At 41.0% G+C, this 17,911-nt stretch overlaps 1 protein-coding gene across 3 annotated transcripts in view; it reads left to right on the plus strand.

Moving 5' to 3' along the window:
* The window catches only part of apba2b (amyloid beta (A4) precursor protein-binding, family A, member 2b), a 67,004-nt gene that overhangs the window by 40,381 nt on the left and 8,712 nt on the right, over positions 1-17,911 (plus strand). For 2 of the 3 annotated variants that reach the window (XM_044030340.1, XM_044030341.1), the window contains exons 4-9: positions 1,157-1,237; positions 2,541-2,580; positions 3,043-3,188; positions 10,893-10,928; positions 13,954-14,040; positions 17,363-17,548. In XM_044030340.1, the coding sequence (XP_043886275.1) occupies positions 1,157-1,237; positions 2,541-2,580; positions 3,043-3,188; positions 10,893-10,928; positions 13,954-14,040; positions 17,363-17,548 (576 nt within the window). The remainder of the gene's footprint in view (positions 1-1,156; positions 1,238-2,540; positions 2,581-3,042; positions 3,189-10,892; positions 10,929-13,953; positions 14,041-17,362; positions 17,549-17,911) is intronic. The other variant, XM_044030342.1, reaches the window with a different exon arrangement.

The following is a 17,911-nucleotide window of genomic DNA, read 5'->3' on the forward strand; positions in this document are numbered from 1 at the left end:
TCTAGATATCAGTACATCCGTCCGTCTGTCTGCAGTAAATCTGAGTGAAGATATTCAGATTAGTCCTTGAGATTGTTGCTCATCTGTCAGACAATCAATATCAGTGGCTTCACAGCTGGAGAAACTTGAGATGAGAAAGGAAATACAATGTAGTATATTAGTCATATTATTTCAGTTTATCTGTAATGCATTTATCCGACTGGTTTATTCACTCATGGATGTTAAAATAGATGCTTTTTTTATTATAATAATAATAATAACAACGCTCTTCACGTTGAGTCTTTAACGTTGAATTTTACAGATGGAGTCATTTATAAGGTTTGACATGATTCACACTTAAGCATTCCATCCGTCCCACCGAACAACAGCGGCAATCTCGCTAATTTAATGGCGGTTTGCACAGCAGAGTTGGGCAACGGCGTGAATACTGAGCAGCGCCGCAGTTTTGATCTCTTTTCTTTTTGCAAAGGAACGCACAAATGTCATGTTCGTGTTGATTCATTTTACATGCACAGTGGCGTGGCTTCTTCTCGGAAATTTCACTTTTTACTGCCACACCAAGACGGAGGTGGAGGTTTTGTTCCAGGTGGTAATACGACGGAATACTAATGGGGGGGGGGAGTTGTGTACTCCAAACTGGATACCCATTATCCATGTGACTGCGTGCTGGATGTGCCGTCTATGTTAATATATGTGAGGAGAGATTAGACGGAAGGGCGACGCCTGCTGAAGGACAAGTGAAAAACAAAACTTAAAGCTGCAGGAAAATACAACCAAAGTCAGAGAAAATCCTGTGGTATTGTCTTTTTAAATAATGAAAGTGCTTTTGACATAGCATGGTCATGCTTAAACCCTTTTAAAACACACAAATTGCTCCCTGTAGAGTTAAATATTCGTTTGATAATCCCCAGTGAATAGCCCATCCTTAACCACCTGGGTTGTAGTAAATGTATTAACGTCATTTATAATTATTAACCCCGGAGGGTTTTGAGGGGTTTGGACTCCCTTGTACACCTTCTTGACCTTTCCAACACCCCGAGCCCTCTGTGGCTTATTCCAACCCTCCACAGGAACAGAGCAGAAATGTCGTGCCACATGTTGTTCCGTTTTATTCTCTTATCCACCTCACACCTGTTCCTCTCTGTTCATCTGGCAGGTGAGCAACGGTGCAGAGCAGCCCAGAAAGCAGCAGCGCTCCGACCTCAATGTTCCCCTGGAGAACAACAATGTACCTGAGGTAAGACGCCGCTGGATGTTCCCTCATCACCCTTCAGATGTGTTGTGCGGTCGTTTGCATTTATAGTGGACAGGGGGTGGTGTTGTTTATGTGTCATGCCTGTGTGCGTACACGTGTGTGTGTAAGTGAGTAATTGTGTAATTACAACGGCAGCTCATGTCCGCCGGTAATTTAGTAGCGTGTCTGTCTGCAGTTTTATGAGAGCAGTTTTTCACTGAGACATCTGCGGTGGGTGCTTCCCAAACAGGCCCCGCCCATTTTACTTTGTCCTTGAGTGGAGAAGACTGTGGATGTATCGTGAGCAGGTTTCAGCAGCGCCGGTGTTTGAATCCCATGAATGTTTTGCGATTCTGAGCTCACTCTGTGGCTCCTATAGCTTCATCCCTGTGCCCTTGAGCAAAGTGCATGGCAGGCACCTGTTTCCTGCAGCAGTAAAAGGACCCAGATGTAAATGCGTGTATTTGAGGGCAATGCATCGCTGTAAAACAAAATAAAAAATAAAAAAAGTCTGAATATGTATGATGCCTATTCTCAGTAAAAGCACCAAAGGGACTTGTTTTACAGGGATCAAGAGTTGAACCAGTCTTCTGTTCACACAATACGTGACTGAGTTTAGTAAATGTATCTTTTAAACCAGGTGGTGGGTGATATTGTTGTAGCTCAGCAGTCGAGTTGAACAGCGTTAAACCTGAAAGTAATTTTAATGCCAGTGATGGCAAGATAGAGCCATGTTGTAGTAGAAAGGTTGTGTTGTCGTTAAGCTACAAAATAAAAGCGCACGGCGCGTACAAAATGTGTTTGTATGAGTCTGTTCACTTACTCCATGCCACAAAATTTTATTGAGGTCAATGTTTTGTCATTAACACCCAACCAGAAATAACAGATTGCTAATTCAACCTCTCAATGAGAGGTTCAGCCTTTTTTAAGATCACAAAAAACTCACAATAAATGTTTGCAAATGAATAAAAACCTTTCCTTTCTCAGTAAAGAGAGGATATTACTTGTGTAATACACATATAATATTACAAATGGTTTGTTTGGCCCTTCTGAGATTTATTGTCATGTTTTAATTCACTATAAACTAGGACTGGGTGATACTGTGAGTTTTGCTCATAATTGTGAACTGAAAAGTTGAAGAAAGTAATTCATTGTGGTTTTAAAATTCATAGGTCATTGTGGACCTAGAACTAAAATAAACACATAAACTTTTCACAAATTAACAGCAATGCAGTTTGATATTCCCTGAACCTTTGCGATACCGATATTGAAGAAAAATGTGTAACATTCTGGTTTTGTCTTGCAGCCAACGAAGAAGGTTGCATCGTTCCCCAGCTTTGTCGATGGTAAGTGAATTGGCTGCTCACCTGTTGAGTGATGAAAACAAATGCTGTCATTGCATGGAAAAGTATTGCTCGGCCATCATGCTGTCACATCACATATACGAGTCCTCCAGTGCTCGTTTCCTGCCTGCAGGCAGATTCTGGGCCTAATGATGTGTGAGGGGCTGAGTTGCCTGTCTGCCTCCTTAGTGGCTGTCTGAGAGTCCACATCTTAATATCACAGATGCAGATTAATCTCAGTACAGATTCCCAACACTGCTGAACCTCCATTAGCTCACAGCCAGTGGCCATCTCACTCCTCAGTCCCAGCCAGACTCTTATCACCGTCTCTAGAGCAACAGCATTTGGCTCTATTTCTCCACACAGCATGTTGACTGCAGTGATTACAGTGCCCTCTCTCCTCGCACAGCCGATTCCGAGTCTTACCACGTTCTGTCCCACTAATCACCATCTTCTCTGGCCCAGTCCCAGGACCCTGTGAGCCAGAAGACCTGATTGATGGAATTATCTTTGCTGCTAACTACTTGGGCTCCACTCAGCTGCTGTCTGAGAGGAACCCCTCCAAGAACATACGCATGATGCAGGCACAGGAGGCCGTCAGCAGGGTCAAGGTACTTTGGAAACAAACCCGCTCACTTGCAGCCTCACTCCTGCATACACACACAGTATTTGCATGCAGGGAGACCAAGGCTCACTTCCCATTTCACCTCTTGCCCCTAGCACTTAGACCCACTCCTCTGTTTTTACATTTTCACATGTAGGCATGGTTTCATGTGTAGGTGTGGAGCGGGGTGTGCGGCAGAGGACCGCAGTGATGTGCGAAGGTTAAAACTTTAAAGATATTTTCCACTTCCTGTCATAAAGTTAACATTGTTAACATGTGACCACAACATCCCACTGTCCATTAGTATTTGCAAGTGTTGAATACATTTTAATAAATGAGAAATGGGATTTTATCAGCAGGCCACACTTTATTCAGCCACACTGTTTTCTCCTGGATGAGTGATACAACATTTAAATGAGACACTTTTGATCCCGTCCTGAACAAAAGCTCATTAAAGGAACCTCAGGAACTAAGTAGGCATTCTGCCTGCAGTCTTACGGGGGTTCAATAACCTTTCAAGAATCCTGGGAACCCTTTCTCTTTTCCTTTTTTTGTCCAAGCAGGGCAATCAGAGTCTAAATTTAGCTCCTGCACAATAGTTCCTTGTCCAGCAGTAAAACTTTAAATTGGTTCGGGCACTGTCGGGATGGAGTCTGCAGGGCTCATTGTTGCTGACTTGTCAAATACAGATACAGCAGCTGCTTCCAATGCTGTACGGCTTCATTCACAAACTATGGAAAGCACTAATAGAGCGCAAACGTGTGCCAAGGAAGCTCAGTTTCCCCACAGTGTCGATAACACTTCCAACTCTTGCAAGATTAACAAAAAAGATCCTGAATCTGTATCTGAATCACCACCAAAATGTAATTACTTCTTCCTTGGGTCACAACATACTCCCCAGGAAATGTCCATCCTTTACCTTTTGAATGAACTTGCTGCTCACAAACACAAAATATTTGGATTGAGAGAAGAAAGACAAGACGGCCAGGGTCGAGAAATATGTTATAATGTTATCATATAATACATTATGATGTTATAATAGCTCATGAATGTGAGTCTTTGTGGAAACTGAAGTTCTCTCTCTCCTCTTTATTAATTTATGACATCAGACTGTAACATCAAAGCACGACACGATCACTCTGCTTCAAACTGTGCTGTAGTTTACTCATTTTGTTTTTGCTTTAATTTGCCTAATCCTAGTAATCCAGTTTTTCAGAATTTGCAAAGGGGGAGTTCTGGTTTTAGGGAGGTTTTTCTTTTGTGTGTTTGTCATTGAATCTTAAACTTGAATATAAGAAACAAATAAAACTACAGACATGCTTTAGCCTAATATTGCCATTACTGATAACTTTCAATGTATGTATTTTGTACATGAATTACATTTGGAAGATGCAATTTGATAGCATGATACGATTAAGGCATGAATTTTGCATGATTTGGATAATCTGGCTTTCATAGACTGCGTTTTTTGTCTCTGTCTTTTGTTTCTCTGCCCTCTCTCCTCACCTTCTCTCCGTAATTGTCCCTCCCTGAGTTTCATTTTTCCCTGATCCATGTTTACTCTTACTGTCTGTAGTGATACATTTAATAATTCTATAAACAAATAATTATTCTTCAATGGCAGTTTACTTGATTCCAAGTCTTCTTTTAGCCTGACTGCACCTTAGTGGGTTTGTTGTTGGACATTAGTCCGTCCTGCAGTCTGAGCGAAGTCCCCGCTCCTGCCGTAACAAAGAGTATGATGATTAGTCAGCCATAACAAGTGTAGATCAGCTCAGGTTCCAGTGTTGTTGTTCCTGAAAGGCTGCAACTGGAGCGACACAGAAGTGAGATATGAGTTTTCTGAAGCAGTGTGGACCTAAGAGAGTGAGGAGAGAGATGTGCCATCACCCCTCACCTAAAAGCCTGTCTGAGTGAGTCACCAAGGCATAAGCTATTAGATTCTTTTTTTTCCCACCTGTGGCACAAACTGCCACAATGCAATGTTACCAGCAGGAATGCTCACTAGGAAGAAGCTTACATTATACTTCCAAAAACTCAGCAGCTACCACTAACTACTAGGTTTAGTCTGACAGTGTCACCTGCACCAAAAATGACATTATTATTTATTGAAGTTTAAGGGTCAAAGGAAATCATTGCATTGTACGGTTTTGGGCTAATCTAGGAAAAAGATGAGCATTATTTCTTTAGTCATGGCTCCTAAAATTTAATTCTAAACATAAAATCCCCCACAACCATATACCATGAATACAAAACTTTCATTTGTGCTTTAAACTCCTCACATACTGAAGCCCCTTTTTAAAATTGGCATCCCAAGTTGGTAATTTTTTCCCCCACACATGACCAGCTTCGGGGCCATGCGGCGGATGAGTGGCTAGCACTGTTGCCTTGCGGCAAAAAGACCCCGGTTCACGAGCCAGTCTGAACGCGTGTGCATGGGTTTTCTCTGGGTACTTCAGTTTCCTCCCACAGTCCAAACACATGGTTAACTGGAGGTTAAGTGGACTCTCTCAATTGACCGTAGGTGTAAATGTGAGAGTGAATGGTTTTTTGCTTTGTCCTGTGATGGACTGCAGTAGACGATGAATGAATGAATGAATGAATGAATGCAGCTTCACATTCTCCTCTGCTTCTTCTTCATTGTATTTTTCTAATTCTTAACTTGCCTACAATTGAATTACGATCATCATCACTCTCTCTAGTTATTCATACTCGATGTCGTAGCCAACTTTATTAGATCCTTGTCACACAGTGTAATTTTAATATTGCTCAAATCTGTATGAGGCTTTGACTGTGTGACTTAAAATATAGAAGCAGGTTTGTGTCAGGAAACTGCCCGTGGCAACTGACCTAATTGTGGATATTGCTAATTATCCTGCTAGTGTAAGATCACCTCCAATCAGTGCTGTTGGCATTTTTATATGATGGCAGCAGAGTCACAGTCGTCCTGTTGTTTTGGCTAATGTGTTCATTTGTCTATTTGTCATGCAGTATCCAAGCACAGTATGCGTTGTCCCATTTAGAAAAAGAAAATCAGGTAATTCGGCGGTAAACTCTTTAACACCTAACCCTCAAAATGTCCGTCTTTGTTTATTTTAACCATAAAAGGGCCAGAATATGTCCTGTGAGTGAGTTAAATTTGAAATGTGAACAGTATAACACATATTTAAAATAAAATTGTACAAGCGTTTTTCCAACTCTTTCCTCTCTGGTGACAAAGACGCTGATTCGCCGGCTTCCTGCAACAGCGGAAGTGAAATTACGTAATAACGACACGTTGGCTTTGACGTGCAACATATGATGGTCCACTCACATTATGGATTAGGATTATTGTTTTATCGAAGTGTTTGCATCCAGCTCTAGATAAACTCAGTGTTTCCTTCTTTCAGGAAATACTAGTTTCCATTCTTTTCTCTAACACCTCACCGTTATTCTCAGTCCGGGACTCAGAGACCAGGTGTGTGATCAAAGTTATTTTGTGATGTTTTGGTGCACAGTCGCTGCCCAGACCCCACTCTCTTTTATCTCCCTCTCTTGTGGGAGGCCGTGTTTCTAAATATTGAATGACCTCCTGTGTAGTGGTGCTCCACTTTTAAATGTATCCACATTTAAATGAGGCTTGTCAAAGATGGGATGGAGCCAACCGCGAGTACACCTGTCTAGTTGGATTTATCAGGAATTAAGTAAGTGGAGAAAGAGAGACAGAGAAACAGAGTGGTGTGAAAAGTTTCAACAGACTCTCGTCCACTTGCAGTGAAGAAATCTGTCTGAGGCTCTAAACCTGGCTGCACTGGCTCAGTTTTAGCTACTTTTTGCAGTGTTTGTGTAAAATTCAGTAAATACAGCACTGTGCAAAAGTCTTGGGCCACTTAGAAACGACAGGAGACATGTGTGCAGTTTTAAAACGACACTTTTTTTCAGACGAAAAACAGCTTGAACTTGTTAGTGTCAAGTATTTAGTGTGACCTTCACTCACAGGTGAACAACAACATGACCCTGACCCTCTTAACCTCGGCACAACCTAGGCCAGGGGTAGGGAACCTATGGCTCGGGAGCCAGGTGTGGCTCTTTTGATGATTGCATCTGGCTCGCAGATTTCGGCTTAAAATATTTACATTCCATCTGGAGGAAACGCAAGTGAATGACATAAATGCAGCACCGTTCTATTCCCTGGCTTTGGATGAGTCAACAGACGTAAGTCATTTGTCGCAGTTCAGTGTGATTGCAAGATATGCTGCTGGTGACACACTGTATTATAACAACATTATTTAAAAGAATAAATTCAGAGGTTTATTATACTCACATTTAGTTAAATTCAGTCTTAAAATATATTATATGGCTCTCACTGAAATAAATTTGCAAATATTTTGCTTTCATGGCTCTCTGAGTCAAAAAGGTTCCCGACCCCTGACCTAGGCAATCTGATGAAAAAAACAACATTTTCACCAACTATATAAACACACCTGAGCAAAAAGTACTTAAAATGTTTAAAATCAGATTGAAGTTGTGAAATGTCACAGTTCAGGCCCGTTTTCATGAATATGCGACCTATAAACTCACACACCCAGGATGTCCATATAGGGAGTTGTGTTTTATTCCCACGGCAATTCACCATGGACGACCTGCGGCACAAATCCACGCCGCATAAGCACTTAGGGTTAATCCTGGAGTCGAACTCTAAGTAATATGAATTGCTAAAGCCTGTGTTTCATGTTGACAAAAATCGACTGCGAAAAAGGTCTTAAACCAGGTTTATTCAAGATACGCACGGGTCGTATGAGTTAAACTCATTGACTGCTTGCTAATATACAAAACCAGCGATCAGTCACATCATTCCAATCCAAATGACGCTGATCACAGAATATGACAGACATAAAAACAACAAAGCTCGTGTTTGCCCAATACTGTTTACAGTTATTTGTACATGTTTCCATTTTTTAATGAACACACAGACTCCGAAGACCAAGTCCCTGTTCTCGGGGTTCACTATTACCCGATCCTTCAAGTTTACAAGCGCAAGTGAAGTGCAATTTGTCCAATTTCTGTTTAGAATTGCCGTTTATTGGTCCTCTATCAGACTCCGAAATGAGAATGAATATGTATTTCAATGTGGCTGTGGTGTTACGGTGACATAAATTTATTGGACCCAATTTACATGGAGACGAGTTGCGTCTTAGGAGAAATTGAATTACTGCAAGTTCTGCAAAAACTAACTAAAAAAATGACACGAGCTAAAGGCCTGGACGTGCACGACACGACATACTGTAGCAGAAAGATGTGGTGAAGATGGGAGCTGGGTGTGTAATGTGCTAAGTGGAGTCTTGATCAGTAATGAACAGAAGAGGGAGGAAGAAAAATATGGGGCATGTTCAAATCTGTTGGAATCTGATGAGGATGAAAGTGTGTAAGCCAACACGTCAACAACCTTAGTTTGAGAAATATACAGTACACCTGCTTTTCTACATGATTTATTAAGTTTATAAAGCTTGATATTGAGATGTAAACACACAGTCACGATAATGCTATGCATGTGGTATGAAAACCTGCAGCTTTAAGTTGTGTAACTTGGAATTAAAGACTCCACGTGCAGCGTTTAAAACGCATGGAAAAAGCCGGAGATTTTATTTTAACCAAGGCGCTTGCAAAACCTGGGAGCTTCAGAGTTGACTGAAGTTGTTGCACTGAATTAATTCACTGATTCAAATACAATCGATTTTCCTCTTAACAACTACTCTGCTGCTCGTGTGGAAAAGAAGGAAAACTTGCCGTGTGTGTCTTCATCCTGTCGTTAACCCACCGATTCAGGACCTTCGTATGGATGATGGAGGTTCAGAGCTTATTGTCAGAGTGAACAAAGACTAGTTTGACCTACTTGATAACATTGCATGCGGGATTTTATAGCTGTCTGGTGCGTTGGCTGCTCTCAGTCTAAAAGCCCTTTCCAGTTGTCAGGCGCATGTCACTTGTCATGATGTCACATCTGTGTTCGATTCCACTCTCACTCAGTCACGCTCTACTTCAGAACTTCAGAAAGTCTTATCAGGATGGAAGCATGTCAGCGGTCAGCATTTACCTTCTACTGCTTGGAGCAAGAAGTCAGCAAATAATGTTTAATTGTTTACATTGGAATGGAAACAGTTGGCTGCACAAATATCCACCCAACCCACGCTTGAAGTGCAGATCAATCGTGCTTGTATATTTTACTGCGGTGAAACCTGCATCCAAGCATGTTGTACACAAGCACAGGAAGGCACCTGCTGCTGAACGGAGTGAAAACAAGCCTGCTTAGGTTATTTATGCAGATCATTTTGTGTATTATGCTCTCTGTTTGATGTAATATTTATGCAGCCTGACTGCCCCCCCTCCCCTCCCAACCACCACCACCACCTCTCACTCTGAAAGATCCTGCTCAGGTGCAGTAGGAGGAACTTCAGTCGCAGAGGAGGAAACACACAAAGTGAATCCCCGAAAAAGACTCTTCCCTCTAGGCTGTTGACTCTGCCGACGCCGGTCTTCAAAGTCCAAAAAAGCTCAGGCAAACACGGAGCCTCGCGCTCAGAGATATAGCGAGGGTCAAGATCATTTCCTTTTTGGTCGATGGCAGATAAGGAAGATTTGCCGATCTGACCCTTAAGTGTCAGGAGCGCTTATCAAAATCCAACACCTGCGATAACAGGATGATTTATTAATAAATCAACACACATTAAGAGGCCGTTCACGTGCACAAATATATATATATATATATATTATAGTGTCAGAAGTGCACACAAACAAGAGCGATGTGGTCCCAGTGTGCATTTGTTTTTCTGGGTCAAACATGACAGGAAAATATCTTTTTACAAACACAGTGAGTGCTGTCACTGTGTTTTATACCAGGCCAAAGAAATAAGCTTTTTTTGATGTTAAGCTTAAGCCCCACCCCCCCACCCCCATCATCCAAACTAAGCTCCTGAATCAGTTTGTGAAGATGAGTTATTCTTTTTCTCTCTTCAAAGTGCTGAAGGAGTTAGTAAAAGTACTACTAGTAAAACTTACCAGCGCCCAGACAGATTTTGGATGCATCAGCAGCACAACCCAACAAACTTTTTCAAATGTTTTTATTCACTGCATGTGAACAGAGATTCATCTTTTCTTGTTTTATGTTTGGTTTTGGTGTTTTTTTATACATCCCAGCAAATCTCCCTCGCTCGGGGCTTTGTTCCCTTTCGTGTAAGTGTTGTTTATTTTCTTTCCCGCTAATGGTTTCTAGATCCATACATGCAGTACGAACATGAATTATTGACTTTGTTGTCTTTGTAAGCTGCACTCTTTTTAGGATGATAAGAAGGAACAAATGACATCCGTGTGCAAGTCACAAATTCAGGAATTGTGTCAATTCATGTCTACACGCTTTTGAAAAAGGCAATTATTACACAATTATTTTTGTCTTTACCAACACAGCTGTGCAAAAACCCTGTCTTCACACACACACACACACACACCACCTTTCTCTCTTTCACTGTGCCTTAATGTCACTCTCTGTCACTCGCTCTCTGTTTCTGAGAGAAACGATAGCACACCTGCTGTTTGGTTTGAGGCTTCACTGTCTTACCTTCTTTTATTTCCTCCTCCTCCTCCTCTTCCTGTTTTTGTGCTCCCGTATCCGCTGACCTTGTCCTGTCCCACCGCCTGCCCACCTGCCCGCCCGCCCGCCCGCCTGCCCGCCTGCCAGAGGGTACAGAAGGCTGCCAAAATCAAGAAGAAGGCGGTGTGTAATAAACAGAGCCAAAGAAAAAGACCCATAGGCCACTTTTCCCTCCACTCTCACCTTTTCTATTTCATTTCATTTGTGCCTGTCTGTGTCTGTGGATCCTCGCTCATCTGGGTCTTGCACATTTCTGTTTTTTCTGTTGCGTTGACACTCTGTTGTTTTGTTTTCTGGGAATGGCTGTGCATGTTGGCAGTGACAGTCTTTCGAGAGATTTTAGATGGTAGAATGTAACACTTTACAAGTCTTTACTATAATACCATAATACTTTTTGGGAATTTCAGGCACAGCAGGGAACTTTTTCATATCACCTGAAGTTGTGTTGTCAAACTGATGAATCATTAATATCAGATTTAATAACGTGCCAACAGAAACTATTTCACTGTAATTCTTTGGAGAAGAATTCTTTATATTCACTATCATTTATCACACTGTGTGTGAACCTGTGCAATGACCTGTGGGAAAAACCTGTAACACTCCATGAGAGTATTATTGTATGTTTTAAAGGTATAACAACATACTATAAATTCAAGATATTTAGGTTATTATACAACAGGCACCACTCATCCAAACTCTAATAGATAAGTTGTGTCTGATTTATAATTATGCTACTGTTTTTATTTGCTCTTCGGGTGCAGGGACAATTCCCAAGTGGCTCAATGTCCGTGCTGTTATTAATAACATTTTTATGTTGCCTTTAATTTCTCCTCTACTCTGAAGAATCAACAGTTTTGGAGGATTTCAGTGTTGTGTGATCCAAGATTTAGTCTAAAGTCTAAAGAGAGCAGTACAAAATTCAAAATGCAATGCACACGTCTAGTTGCAGCTCAAATGGAAAACATTAAAAACCTTTTAAACTCCATGTGAAAAATAATGGTAATTCTACAATATTTAAAGGAATGGTTATTTGTCAGGTCACATGTCGCTGCACTGTTATATATTTCTGTTTTAGACTTAAACTGATGGCTCAAATTCCGCTGATTTGTAACTGGGCAGGCTTCTGTTGGGTCTCTCTCGTTGCTAGGCAACGCAAGTAAGGTATTTGCAGCTACAGGTTTTTAGGTGTCAACAATTGAGGATGTTTCTGTTGGAAGAGGGAAATATTTAAGATAAACTTTGACCTTCATGGTGTATAGATGAAGAAAACCGTACGTTTGAGACGCCTCTCAGCTGTCGGCTAATTCAGCACCATGGACAGAGCCAAGCAGCTCTGTTTTGTCCAAGTTTCTGGAACATTGTCCTCTAGCCCTGATATAATTACAACACATTTGAATCTAATGCATCATCACAGACAGATATCCAATCCAGTCCACTTCATTTGAAAAACACAATTCAATGATAAGTGCACAAAAAGCTCACAATAATCAAGAAACAATCAATTAAGACACCACACAGCTCTCATATTGGATTAAAAGCCTCAAAGGAATAAACAATTATTAACAAACATTTGATATGAGGAGGAGCTCAGTCCATAATTTAAGAGCTACTACATGGTCACCCCGGTTTGTTTTTTTGGCGATGACAATATCAGGTGATCAGTAGACCTCAATGACCTTGAAAGGATTAAAGACAAAGATTATAATCTTGAAGTTAATTCTAAAACCAATAGGAAGTCAGTGGGTGGAGGCCAGAATGTGCATAATGTGTTCCCACTCTCTTTTTCCTGTGAAAACGGTGCGCAGCACCATTTTGGTTAAGCTGTAGGCAGGAGAAAGACTTTATATAGAGACGGATGTAGCTGCCGTGGCTGCGAAACAAACTACTGTTGTGAAGCGTTGAGGTTTGAGATGTCAGGGCTTTTTTTAAACCGTACACTCACAGAAGCCGTTTGTAATCAGGCTTCTTTTGGACGATACAGCTGTATATGTGCTGAACATGTGCTGTGCTTTGTCACAAAAGTGACATGTTCTATTAAAAAAAGCAGAAACAAGTGAGTTTTTTTTGTGTAATCCTATCCTTACAATTAACTGCATGTTAAAATAGCATATTAACAATTTAAAATGAAGAAAATCCAAAAGTTTTATTTAAAAAAAACAACAAACTAAATAAAAGCCTGTAGTAAACACCAGAACAGGCCAAAAAATGGAAACTTATGCTCAGGCGTTTTTCCCACTTTTTTTCCTTTCTGGCGACAAAGACGCTGATTCGCCGGCTTCCTGCAACAGCCCGAGTGAAATTACCACATTGACTTTGACTTGCAACTCCTTAGCTTTCAGAAATAGCACAAACTGTCGCCTAATTGCAGTAATTCAAAGTGCACATCGTCTGCAATACGCTCAGTATTATACAGGTGGAAATGTATCAGATGTAGGTGGATTCTCATTTGTCCTTTTATCAAAAAAAACATTGTAGACTGTTATGGTGAAAAATGTGATTTTGAACACGGGTAAAATACTCACCAGTGTTCACTAACTGCATTACCTTTAGCTGTACCTGATTTAAGTTAACCTGGTTATTATTCCAGTCAATTTCCTGACACTTGGTGGAGATAAATACTAATAAGCAACAGTCATAAATAAATGGTCCTCTATGTGTGATATGAAATATTTAGTTATAGCTCCATGTCTGCTCTGTTATCTCATTTAAAACACATTAGCCACACATTTGAATGAAATAAAACATAATTTTATTAGTGTGATCAGAGAGAGAGTGTGCATGTGCTCAAGCGGAATTGCACTCTGTGGTGAAACAGCCAGCTGGTTTGGGTTTTAGTGTTGAGCTGTCTCTTGTTTCCGTGCCAGCTCGGCGTCCTCGCGCCAGGACAGTTAATGTAAACTAACAGCGCCACTGCCAAACGCTTTCTTTTCCTGCCTTTTTTTCCCCACCTCACCTTTAGCCTAAACAGCCTGTCATCCATCTAACAAGCATTGCCATCAGTGGAGCCTAAACGACACATGCATGCCTTTTAATCTAAGACTTTTACTGTGTTTAACACAGGCAACTGTACATCGCTGTTTGCACTACAGTCTTCAGTAATGGAACGTCAGAGGAGTCAATCTGACCCTGTGACTTTGTGTTTCCACAGAGTGCAGATGGAGACACGCAAACCCTCACTGAGGTGGATCTGTTCATCTCCACGCAGAGGATCAAAGTGCTCAACGCAGACTCACAGGTGAGCGCCGGTGAACTTCAACCGTGCCTACGTCATGTTTTCATATATCCATCCTGAATGCTGCAGCCTTTAAAGAAAAAGCTCACCACCTGATTTATTTATTTTTAATCCCATGACGTCACTGTCAGAGTTCCCTTCCTACGACTCTACAATGTTCTCTGCACAGTCTCTGTGCGTAAATATCTCTGCACAATCTGCACCTGCTCCTTTAATAGATACAACAGGGGTATAGATGCAGTATAAACCAAACCTCTTCTCCACTAGTCAATCGTTATAATATGGACTTTAAAATACAAGAAGACACGGGTTCGAGACCAGTTGGAATAAGGGCCTTTATGCATGGAGTTTGCATGATCTCCCTGTGTGTGCGTGGGTTTTCTCCCTCTGTCCAAGAACATGCAATATGGGGATTAGGCAAATTAGACACTCACTGAGAGTGTGATGGACTGGTGATCTGTCCAGCGTATAGTCCGCCTATGACCCTCATATGGAGGATAAAGCGGTAGGCAATGGATGGATGGATGGGAAATAGCAATTAAAAACCATGAAATTAACTAATTGCAAAGGCTCCAATGTTCTATTTAAATGGTGCCAATTTAAATGAATACTTCACCGATTAGCATGTAGCTTTGTATTACTAGAATAGGGGTCGTATTTTTGAGAAATTGTGCTTCCCAACCTCAGTTTCCCCTGAGTCGAGAAATATCTTCATTCTTTTCTTTGTTACGTGCCCACCAGAGACGCTTGGTCCTGTTAGCGTAATTGTTAGCAAAGATGGCGGACACTGCCCCCTACGAGTGGGTCTAAAAAGTGCAGAATTAGCATTGCCGGTTGAAGTCTCGGACCGTCACTGGTGGGCAAGTAACAAAAAAAAAGGGGAAACTGAGGTTGGGAAGCAAAATTCTTTCAAACATACAACCCCTATTCTAGTAATACAAAGCTAAATGCTAATCGGTGACGTATTCCTTTAAAAGAATACAATACATAAATGGTAGAAACATTCATAAACTGTATTTAGGATCTCATTCTTGCATTTGTATGTTATTTGTATATTATTTAACATTTTGATGGCATCTCATGTGGTTTTTAATCTATACACAGAAGCTATCGCACTAAAGATTGACTCAAAAATGATATTTCAGCTCTCATTGAAAAAATGTTTGCGACAGCGTGAATCCATCCCTTGTTGTTTTTATTCACAAAGCTGCGTATGGCAACATGTTCTCGTCTTAAGCAGCGGAGTAAAGCAAGCGTCTCTGTTTGTCAGAGGTGGAGCTGTGGATTGAAGCACAGATGCTTCCCGAGAGCTTTGTAGTTCAGGAGTGGAGTTTTGTGCTCACACTAACAGTCAAAAGTAGACTTAGATGATGATTCATTTGCAGTATTTCAGTCTTGGCTGCTGTCAGAGCAGAGTGTCACATTGTATATATGTGTGCGTGCGTGTGTGTGTTTGTGTGTGTGTGTGTGTGTGTGTGTGGGCAGCCGCTTGGCAGAAACAAATGTGCTGCAATGCAGTGACTATCTTCCTCCCTTTTTCCATCTGGTTGCCGCTGATCCTGGCACTCTTTAGAGAGCGGGATTCGGAGTAAAAACTCCCTCTCTCTGCAATTAATAAGCTCCGTGCAGCTTGCCTCGGGTGTTTGACTCTGATTTACAAAAAAAACAGCTACAAAAGTGGGCTGGAACAAGTGAGCCGAGATGAAATTTGTCGCGTCTTCAGCAGCAATAAACAGATACGACGTCCTCTCGGCAAACCCCACAGATTCACCTTCAAAGTTTGTGTCGTCTCGTAAACATACATGATGACACGAGACGTGCGTTAGGCGACTGGAGCAATCATGATTAAGCCTTGCTTTGTTTCATCGACACAAACACTCTCATATCCAAAACCTTGTGTGAGTTATTTGTGCACCTGCTCATTAGTTCTGGGTAAACATGTATGGAAATGCTCATTTACATAATCAGATTACGCCGCGCTGTTATTTTCACTCTGCATTAGGGCCTGTATGTTTCCTATGAGCAGTGCTTTAATATCACTGGCTGCCATAAAATGATGCTGAAGCTTTATCAGAGGAAGTCGACAAATCTGCTGCACGTTGGAGCTGCAAATTCTCAAATTTGACAACAAAAAGAGGACGTTTACTGAGCCTGAACTGAAATATTTTCATCATATATCGCATCAATATGAATGAAAAGCGCACTGTGAAATATTCATTATGACGTAATTTTGTCCTTTCAAATGTAGAAGTGCGATTAGGGCCGAGTACTGATTAAAATGCCTCAGTAGAAAATCAGTATCGATACCAATTCCTTAATGATACTTTTGATACCAATGATATTGACTCCATTTTCAAAAATCCAGTTGTATCCCGGTCATCTTTTAGCAGTAGAACATGAAGCAAAGTATTATTCATGCCCCGGGAAGGACTTAGAAAGAAAGATAATCAGCCCTATTCATTCTGTCTATACTGTAATTATGATATTTGACTCCAGATGTGAAAGAAAAGGCAGATTTTTTTTCATTTCTTCACTCCTACGCTGCTTAGATTTGCTTACATTGCCATTTAAAAATGATAATTGTGAGAAATGTGTTAAATAAAAAGGTCTTAGAGACCATTGGCCCCCAGAAATATTCACATTATCAAATCTGGCCCTCGTAAAAAAAAAGGTTTGGTCACCCCTGGACGAGATGAACTCCTTAGAGACTGCAATTTCATATCCAATGACTAAATATTTTTCATATTAGGTGATACAGAGGAAGATCAATACCCAGCCCTAACCAACATGTATTGTGGTTCAGTTGTAGTTTACCTGTTTGAGTTGTTTATGCGTGTGCATGAAACACAAGCATCTAAATTGCTTTCAAATCTCTATAATTCAAAATGTAATATATTGTGATGAAAATAATAAAGCTGATGTATGGAAGTTGATTATTGCTTAGGGATACATGTATATGTAGCTCTAAGCCAGGGGTCCAGAGGGCCACACTAAAGGCCACAAATTAAAGAGGATGAAATAATAATAATAAATAAACCCATATTTATATGCAACATGCATCACATTTAAATTTTAAAAGTAACAATGCTGTAAAAGAAAATCTAAAAAGGATTTGGCTGTGACATGTAATGCTACTGATTCATTTCCTTTCCTGTGTATATTTCAAAATAAAAGCCTGGTTGTATTTCACTAGTTAAATATGAGGCAACTTTCCCATCTCTGAGGCTGTTTCTCATCTTAATGATCAACTTGAGGTAATCTAAGAACAACAGATAAAACTGGTTTGAGGATGTTGCTGATGTAAGCTTGCTTCACGTGCCCGCAGGAGACGATGATGGACAACGCGCTCCGCACGATATCCTACATCGCCGATATTGGGAACATTGTGGTCCTGATGGCTCGACGCCGGATGCCGCGCACGGCCTCACAGGACTGCATCGAGTCCACGCCCGGGGCACCCGAGGCCAAGAAGCAGTACAAGATGATCTGCCATGTCTTTGAGTCTGAGGACGTAAGTGCCCGGTCTGTTCATGTGTTTGTGGAAGGAACTGCGAGGTTTGTAAGATTGAGTGACATCTAGTGGTGAGAGTGTAGATTGTAAGAAACAGAGGACTCTTTCCCGAGAGTGTCAGGGAACTACGGTGGCCTTTGTGTACCAGAAAATACGAAGATACTCTTTCACAACTCGCTTTCTCTTTTTTCCTCGTTGGTTTGTATATCTGGTTGCTATATATGCTTTAACTTTGAATGAACATACCCTTATACAAACATACTTAAGTAGTATATTCAGTTTCTGCCAGTAAATCCTCCACTAAATGTTATCTGTAATTTTCCCTGACACATTAAAGAGAATACAGGAAGTCACTTCCTGATA

The sequence above is a fragment of the Solea senegalensis genome, linkage group LG7 (genome assembly GCF_019176455.1).
Source record: "Solea senegalensis isolate Sse05_10M linkage group LG7, IFAPA_SoseM_1, whole genome shotgun sequence".
Lineage (NCBI taxonomy): Eukaryota > Metazoa > Chordata > Actinopteri > Pleuronectiformes > Soleidae > Solea > Solea senegalensis.